General features: G+C 40.9%; 1 protein-coding gene across 1 annotated transcript in view; it reads left to right on the plus strand.

The window, feature by feature from the left end:
• Positions 1-8,848, plus strand: part of NAA25 (N-alpha-acetyltransferase 25, NatB auxiliary subunit) — a gene marked incomplete in the record, with an annotated part of 80,918 nt that overhangs the window by 24,937 nt on the left and 47,133 nt on the right. The window contains 5 exon segments of the mRNA XM_014587645.2: positions 3,028-3,102; positions 5,538-5,645; positions 6,453-6,531; positions 8,020-8,131; positions 8,775-8,848. Of these exon segments, the coding sequence (XP_014443131.1) occupies positions 3,028-3,102; positions 5,538-5,645; positions 6,453-6,531; positions 8,020-8,131; positions 8,775-8,848 (448 nt within the window).

Here is an 8,848-nt window from a genome sequence, read left to right on the forward strand (position 1 = left end):
TATAGTACGTGTGCCCTCGCCAGACATAGACAGAGACACACACAGAAAGCGAGAAATAACCCCCCAGGGGGGATGGCCACACCGCAATCGCTTCTCCTCTGTTCTCCTCTATGGATCTTGGGCATGAACACACATGCACCCAGCATGAGTTTTAAGCCACCGGGTCTGGGACTCGAACTGCGGGCGACTACATGGGAGTCCAGTGACATAGCCAATATGCTAACTGCTGGTCCCTACATTTCTTTTTTTAATAATTATTTTATTTTATTTACATATTTTTAAAAATTTTAATTTTTTTAAAGAATTATTTTATTTGACTTTATTTATATATACATTTTTTTAAAATTTCAATTTGACCAGAGAGGGAGAAAGAGAGGGAAAGTGAGAAAGCAAGCCACCAGGTTCAGGACTCAAACCGGAGTTGCCCTTGTGGGAATCCAGCGCCTTTAACCACCACGCCATCTACTAGTCCCATGTTTATTTATTTTTAATTTGACCTGAGAGAAAGAGAAAGCGGGAAAGTGAGAAAGCAATGCATCAGGTCCAGGACTCGAACCACAGTTGGCCATGTGGGAGTCCAGTTCCCTTAACCATCATGCTACCTGTTCGCCCCTATACTATATTTCTAAGAATATATACCAAAAGTTTGTCTAGGTTTGGAGCTATGGATGCTTTCATCTTGATTTTTATTTTTTTCTTTAAAAATTTATTTTATTGGGAACCAGCAGTTAGCATAATGGCTATGTCGCTGGACTCCGACGTAGTCGACCGCGGTTCTTGTCCCGGACCCGGTGGCTTAAAACTCACGCCGGGCGCGTGTGCGTGCGTGCCCAAGATCCCGAGAGGAGAATGGAGGAGAAGGGATTGCGGCATGACCATCCCCCCTGGGGGGTGATTTCTTGCTTTCTGTCTCTATGTCTCTCTCTGTCTGTCTGGCGAGCGCATGCGCCCTACAGTGAAAATCTCTCCAAAAAAAAAAAAATTTATTTTATTTATCTTTATTTATTTACTTACTTTACTTTGACCAGAGAGGGACACAATGAGAATCAGAGTGAGCAAGAGAGAGAGAAATAGGGAAAGTGAGAAAGTAAGCTGCCAAGTCCAGGACTCGAACTGCAGTCAGCAATGTGGTAGTCCAGTGCCCTTAACCAACACACTACCTCTGGCACCCTGATTTTTTTTTTAAGGCATATGTCACTTTTACGATCCTAAAAAATATAAACACACATGCGTACATGCGCACACACACATATATCTATATATATGTATATATATATAGATATATGTATATATATATATATATATGTATATATATATATATTTTTTTTTTTTTAAAGAGAGATTTTTGCTATAAAGTGTATGCACCTACTGGAGAGACAGAAAGCAAGAAATTACATCCCAGTGGGGATGGCCATCCCGCAATTCCTTCTCCTCCATTCCCCTTTTGGGATTTTAGGCACGTATGTATACTAGCCATGCACAAACGCCTGGTGTGTTTTAAGCCACCGGATCTGGGACTCAAACTGTGATGGACTACGTGAGAGTCTAGGAATGTAATCATTACACCATCTACTGGCCTTAATATGTATTTTTATTTTTAGAGAGATTTTTGCTATAGGGAGTGTGCACTTACCAGAGAGACAGAGAGACAGAAAGTTAGAAGTCACCCATTGGGGGGATGGTCATACCACAATCTCTTCTCCATTCTCCTCTTGGAATTTTGGGCCTGCACTCACACGTACCCAGTATGTGATTTTGAAACCACGGATCTGGGTCTGGTTCTGGGACTCAAACCCTTGTCAGCCATGTGGGAGTCCAGTGACAGAATGGTAACCATTTTGCCATCTTCTGGTGTCCCCCCCCAAAAAAAAAATATATATATATAGGAAATATATAAATTTTTTTTGAGAGGTTTTTTTTTTTTTTTGGAGAGGGTTTTGCTATAGGGCACATGCGCTCGCCAGACAGACAGAGACATAGAGACAGAAAGCGAGAAATCACCCCCCAGAGGGGATGGCCACGCCTCAATCCCTTCTCCTCCATTCTCCTCTCGGGATCTTGGGCATGCATGCACACGCGCCCGACGTGAGTTTAAGCCACCGGGTCCAGGACTCGAACTGAGGTCAACTACATGGGAGTCCAGCGACATGGCCATTACGCTAACTGCTGGTCCCAAGAGGTTTTTGCTATAGGGCTTGTGTACTCGCCAGAAAGACAGTCAGAGACAGTGAGACAAAGAAAGAAATCACACACACACACACCCCCGCCCAAGGGGGATGGCCACGCCACAATCCTTTCTCCTCCATTCTCTTCTTGGGATCCTTAACCACCATACTTCTGATTTTGAAGTTTACACGTATTGTCATTTTCTTTGTTTTATTATGCCTGGTTAGTGTGGTATCTTCAGTAGGTTTGTTTATTGATATAAACTCATAAGCCAAATTTTGTGTTCACTTGGTAGTCTTATTAGAACATTACCAGATTGCAATGTATTATAGAAATATTGGTCTTTAAGGACTAGCTGATGGCGTAATGGTTATGTTGCTGGAGTCCCACATAATTGAATGTGGTTTGTGTCCCGGACCTGGCTGCTTGAAATATGCTGGGCGTGTGTGTGTTCATGCCCAAAATTCCAAGAGGAGAATGGAGGCGAAGGGATTATGGCATGGCTACTCCCTCGGGGAGTGATTTCTCACTTTTTATCTCTGTCTCTCTGTTAAGCACACATGCCCTATAGCAAAGATCTCTCTAAAAACAAATGAATGAATAAATGAATGAATTAAAAATAAAAATTAAAAGAAATATTGGGCTTTAATTTTAGAAAGCTCTGGTTGGAAAGGTGAAATACCACTCATGCTGTAAAAAATTACCTTGTAAAAACCTCTGCTGTAATAGCCATCAGGTCACTAGGCACTTATTGGTAACTGGGACAGGCAAATGTGTGGCTCTTCTGGGAATCTTCTTGCCTCGTGTCTAGATCTATATGGTATTTTCTAAATTGCGTATTTATGGCTCTCTGTCTTTCAGGCTGGCATGGCTCTATATAAGATTGTTCCCAAAAACCCTTACTACTTTTGGTCTGTGATGAGCTTAATTATGCAAGTGAGTATGGCATTCAGGAGGGGATTGAGGTTTGTTTTCATTTTCGTATATAGTCATTGTCCTAATGTGTCTTCTAAACATCTTGGTAGTATGTTGTGGCATGTGTCAAAACAGTGACTTTTTACATATTGTCAGTTGACTTTTAAGTTGTGGATTTCCTTGGTATTCTTTGAGTTGGTGTATTGGTTTATTTGTGTGCAATGTAGATTGTATTGCCCCTGAATTTTAGATATATTTCTGAGTTATTCGATCAAGTAGTAGACTGAAAATGTTTACTATTTCAACCTGAGGTTTGTCTTTAAGAAAATTACGTAGGGGGACCTGCAGATGGTGTAGTGGTTGGGGGTGCTGGACTTCCACATGGCTGACCGTGGTTTGAGTCCCGGACCTGGGAGCTTGTTTTCTCACTTTCCCTCTCTCTTTCTCTCTTTTTTTCTCTGATCTGTCCCTGTCTGGTCAAATTAAAATAAATAAATGAATGAATAAATAAAGTTAAAATAATTCTTTTAGAAAAATTGTCTTGATTACTGAACACATCATTAAACTGGGTAATGTTGTTTTATCACTTCTCTTTGAGCCTGGGTTTTCTCTTTTGTACAATGGAGATCTTTATCTTCCAGAACTCTGTAAGGACCAAAATAAGATTCTATATTACGAGAGGATGGGGAGCAGCCAGCACAAGGCGTGGTGGTTAAGGTGTTGGACTCCCACATGGCTGACGGCTTGCTTTCTCGCCTTTTCTCTCTGTCTCTTTCTTTCTCTGGTGAGCACACAAGCTCTACAGCAAAGTGAAAATAACAATAAATTAAAAAAAAAAAAAAAAAAAAAAGGAAGGGACCAGCAGGTAGTGTGGTGGTTAAGGCACTGGATCTTACAAGGCTGACCGTAGTCCAAGTCTCAAACCTGGCAGCTTGAAAAACAAACTGAACATGTGTCTGCACACCCTAAATCCTGAGAGAGAATGAAGGAGACAGATTGCACTCCTAAGGGGGTGATTTCCCACTTTATCTCTCTTCTCTCTCACTCTTTCTTAGGTGAATTCGAGTACCCAGTGGCACAAATCTAAAAAAGAAAAAAAAATTTTATTTTGTTTTTTTCTCTTTTTTTTTTTTTTTTTTTTTTTGAGAGGTTTTTCTCTATAGGGCCCAGACAGACAGAGACATAGAGACAGAAAGCGAGAAATCACTCCCCAGGGGGGATGGTCACGCCGCAATCCCTTCTCCTCCATTCTCCTCTCGGGATCTTGGGCACGCACGCACATGTGCCCGGTGTGAGTTTTAAGCCACTGGGTCCGGGACACACGGTCGACTACGTGGGAGTCCAGCGACATAGCCATTATGCTAACTGCTGGTTCCCAAGAAAAAAATTTTTTAAATGATGGGAAAGAAGGAACTCAAATGTAGACAATCTGAAGTCAGACAGATTTCTTTTTGAATACTTGTCTTATAGAGAACTATTGGGAAATCTTTTAACCTTAGTTTATTTATCTGTAAAGCAAGTGTAAGATCTACTTTGAAAGATTATTTATAAGAATTAAATTAACTCTGAGCAGAGTATTTGGCAATATATACATACTTTTTTTTTTTTGAGAGGTTTTTGCTATAGGGTGCGTGCACTCGCTAGAGAGACAGAGAAAGACAGAGAGATAGTAAGAAATCACTCTCCAGCGGGGATGGCCACGCCACAATCCCTTCTCCATTTTCTCAGGATCTGGGGCACGCACCCACATGCGCCCGGCATGAGTTTAGTCCACCAGGTCTAGGAATTGAACCACAGTCGACTATATGGAAGTCCAGCGACATAGCCATTACGCCAACTGCTGGTCCCGGCAATATATATTTTTTAAAGAACTATTTATTTAATGTTATTATTATTGTTGTTATTTTAAATTTGACCAGAGAGTGACAGAGAGAAAGAGAGAAGGAAAGTGAGAAAGCAAGCCTTCAGGCCCAGGACTCGAACCATGCATGGTAGGCCATGTGGGAGTCCAACACTTTAACCGTAACCACCACACCACCTGCCAGCCCTGAATCTTTGGCAATATTAAAATCACTAGTAAGATGCATTAATTTTAATGATCTGTTAAAGTAGCTGTAGCTAATAGTAAACTGTATAAGTAGCAGGAATTGGCATTTCCATTCTTCTAATATGAGAACATATTAAAGAGATAGCTGAAAGGTTTTTCAAACACCTGATGCAGTCGGCCATCTTGGAGTCCTGCACCTCAACCCCTACACCACTTGCTGGCCTCAAGAAATCTCTTATACAGCAAACTATTCTCTAATGTGTCCTCTTGGCAAATTCAGATTAGTTCTAACATTTGACTTAGTGGACTGATATTTATGCTTCAGAGTGTCAGTAAGGTCTGCATACTAATAAAAATAGTGCAGGAAGGGGAGAAATTAGAATGAAACATTTGTATTTTTCTCCTCTAGTCTATATCAGCACAGGACGAAAACCTTTCAAAAACCATGTTTCTTCCCCTTGCTGAGAGAATGGTAGAAAAAATGGTGAAAGAAGATAAAATTGAGGCCGAGGCTGAAGTGAGTAATTTAACCTCGACATGTATGTTTTCAAAGTCCTACTACACGAAGTTACAATATTATGAATGATTTTTTTATTCTAGTTCCTTAGCTGGATCTTGGCCTTTGTGTGAATGTGAAACTTTGGAGGCTTAGCCTAGGTATAAAGAACACTGAGCTATCCGAAACGTAAATCAGGCTGAGATGTGTGTGGTTAGAAGAGATACTGTTGTCAGAAATCTTTTTCTTCTTTCCCCCCCTTCATGAGCAGTAAAAGGGGTGGGAGAGGGAGAGACAGAGATAGGTATTCTTGACAAGTTCTCACCCTGTCACCATCTACCTGTCCCAGCCTCAACTTAGCTAGGATTACCGGCACACCCAGAGTGCTCAGGTTTCCTCAGAAACTGAACCCATGTCTCCCTCGTGACCTTCAGCAATGGTGGTACCCGTGTGTCAGTGTGGTTGGGCCTATTACTAGATTTTCATTGTCAATTTCATCTCATTTGAAGATAGTATTATTTTCCATTAAGTAACCTTTATTAAAAGTTTTATAAGGAAGAGAAACAGGCACCCTCAATAGGATCTTCATGTCATGATCTACCCCCAGCTTTAGCCAGCCCCAGACTGTAGCTTGATCATGCCCAGATGTTCAAGGAGGTTTCTGGATGCAAGCCTGGAATCTCTCCTCATAGGTCAGCCTCTCAGAGCATTGCATTACTCCTGTACCACCCTCTGACTTCCTATGTAACTTTACAAACATAAAGATGACTTTCTTTGTATTATTAAGAAGTTTCAGTGATTGTATTTTTCATTTGTTCTTTCTGTAAGGTTGAACTTTATTATATGATCCTGGAACGTTTGGGAAAGTACCAGGAAGCCTTGGATGTCATCAGAGGGAAATTAGGAGGTAATTTTTAAAGTTTTCTTAAAGTTGTTGGCTTTTCTTGTTTGTTTTTTTTTTTTTTTTTTTTTAGTTTTTGTTTTTGCGGTGGGTTGCATGTACTTGCCACAGAAAGAGGCAGGGAGACACAGAGGACAGGGGAATGGGAGCTCTCCTCGTGGATGGCCATGCTGCAATCCCTTCTCCTCCATTCTCCTCTCAGGATTTTGGGCATGTATGCACACCCACCATGCAAGCCAGTGGGTCTGGGACTCAAACTGCTTAGTCAGCCTTGTGGTATCCTGTCACCTCAACCTCCACTCCATCTCCTGGACCTGCGGTTACTATTTTGACAAATCTAGTTTTCAGTTGTGCCCTTATAGTCAGTAGGAGCAACTAACTGCATGTGAGTCGCCTTAGATCCATTATTAGCTATAGTCACTAAAACGGTTACATCATCCAAGTATGAATATCCTTTTCTAGATTATGTGCAGTCATAAAATACAAGTGGAATGCTGTTTAATTGCTTAAAACATAGAGGGAAGCTTCCCCACCCCCCATAAATGTAACCTAATCTCTGAGCTTTCTTGCAAATAGGTACTATTTTATCATTCTGTTTTTATTCAACTAGATTATAGCTTTATGGATAGTTAAAATTTAGACCTCCACAGCAAATTTGGTTTGTGGGTATCCTTCATTTGCTCAGCTGTTTTAAAGGACAGGGTAAATCTCATTTGATCAGAACTGTAGTCCTGTTTTTTCTGTTTCTGGCTGTCAGAAAAGAGTTTGATTCATTTCTCTTATCATCCTTCTTACATCTCACCTTGCTTACTTTATTACAGCCCAGCCCTATTTGAAGTGTGGCTGAGAAGTTCGTTTATGGACTATATTTACCATTCTCTGCATTGTGCTGGGGTTTTATAAATCTATCCCCCTGGGGACCAGCGGTTGGCATAATGTCTGTGTTGCTGGACTCCCATGTAGTCGACCATGGTTTGAGTCCTAGACCAGTGGTTTAAACTTGCACCAGGCATGAGTGTGTATGTGCCCAAGATTCCAAAAGGAGAATGGAAGAGAAGGGATTGCAACATGGCCATCCCCCCTGGGGGTGTGATTTCTCATTTTCTGTCTCTGTCACTTTCTGTCTTTCTGGTGAGAACATGCGCCCTATGGCAAAAGCATACATACGTACGTACGTACATACATACATACATACATCTACCTACCTACCTACCTACGTTTCGCTTTCTCCATCCCACTTACTAGATTCTCAACCCAGTTATTCAGGATTGTGTATTTTCCAGAGAAAGTGATTATGAAAATTTAGTATCAAATAGACTGTTTTCTTTTTGGCAAAATAATCTTTAATAAGATAGCAGTTAGGATCTAATTGTGGTTCTGTTTTCTAAGTGAGCAAATAAGAAAATGTGACATTTTTTCTTGTGGTTGGATTTCATTCTGGTTTTTGAGCATAAAGGAAATCAGCTTACCAACTTTTATAACTTTTCATTGTAGAGAAGCTAACAAGTGAGATCCAGAGTCGGGAAAACAAATGCATGGCCATGTACAAGAAGCTTAGCCGGTGGCCCGAGTGCAATGCCCTTTCCCGGCGCTTGTTACTAAAAAAGTGAGTAGGTGCTTCGTTTTCTACTACGAGACCACAGTGAAGCTTGATGGCCTCATTATTTTGTGTGTGTGTGTGTGTGTGTGTGTGTCTGTGTGTGTGTGTGTCTTGTGGACATAGAATACCCTTTCAGAAGTTGTGTCCTGGTTGGGGCTTTTTTGTTTGTTTATTTATTTGTTATCACATTTTCAGTGGCCCATTATCTTTCTGTGAAGAGGTAAAAGACTATTCTTATGCCACCATAGTGTTAAATATTAGTTAGGTCTTGGGAATGAATGCTGAAAATCATAATTTACCAAATTCATTATAGGCTTTAACAAGCGAGGCTTTATTCCTTTCTATATATCCCTCCCTCCACCCCATTTAGGAAGTACTTATCTGGTGAGTTTTCTGTTAAGAACATATTAGATTTCTAGACCTGGTCAATTTGTGGAAGGAAAGAATAGTTTCTTACAAGTTTTTTAGTTTGAAAAAGCCGCTGAGTTCTGCCCTTTCAGTGTTGCTGAGGAGGTCTAGAGGGAGGGGTGGGCCACTCCTGGTGCACACTGAAATATAACTTAGAAAATAAGCTGAATATCCTGGTTCCTAAGGCAGATTCCTCACATCTTTGGTTTAATCCTGTGTGCATCATTTAATCTGATTTTAGCTCAGATGACTGGCAGTTCTATCTGACTTATTTCGATTCTGTCTTTCGACTGATTGAAGAGGCCTGGACTCCTC

The sequence above is a fragment of the Tupaia chinensis genome, unplaced genomic scaffold (assembly GCF_000334495.1).
Source record: "Tupaia chinensis unplaced genomic scaffold, TupChi_1.0 Scaffold000226_1, whole genome shotgun sequence".
Taxonomy (NCBI): domain Eukaryota; kingdom Metazoa; phylum Chordata; class Mammalia; order Scandentia; family Tupaiidae; genus Tupaia; species Tupaia belangeri.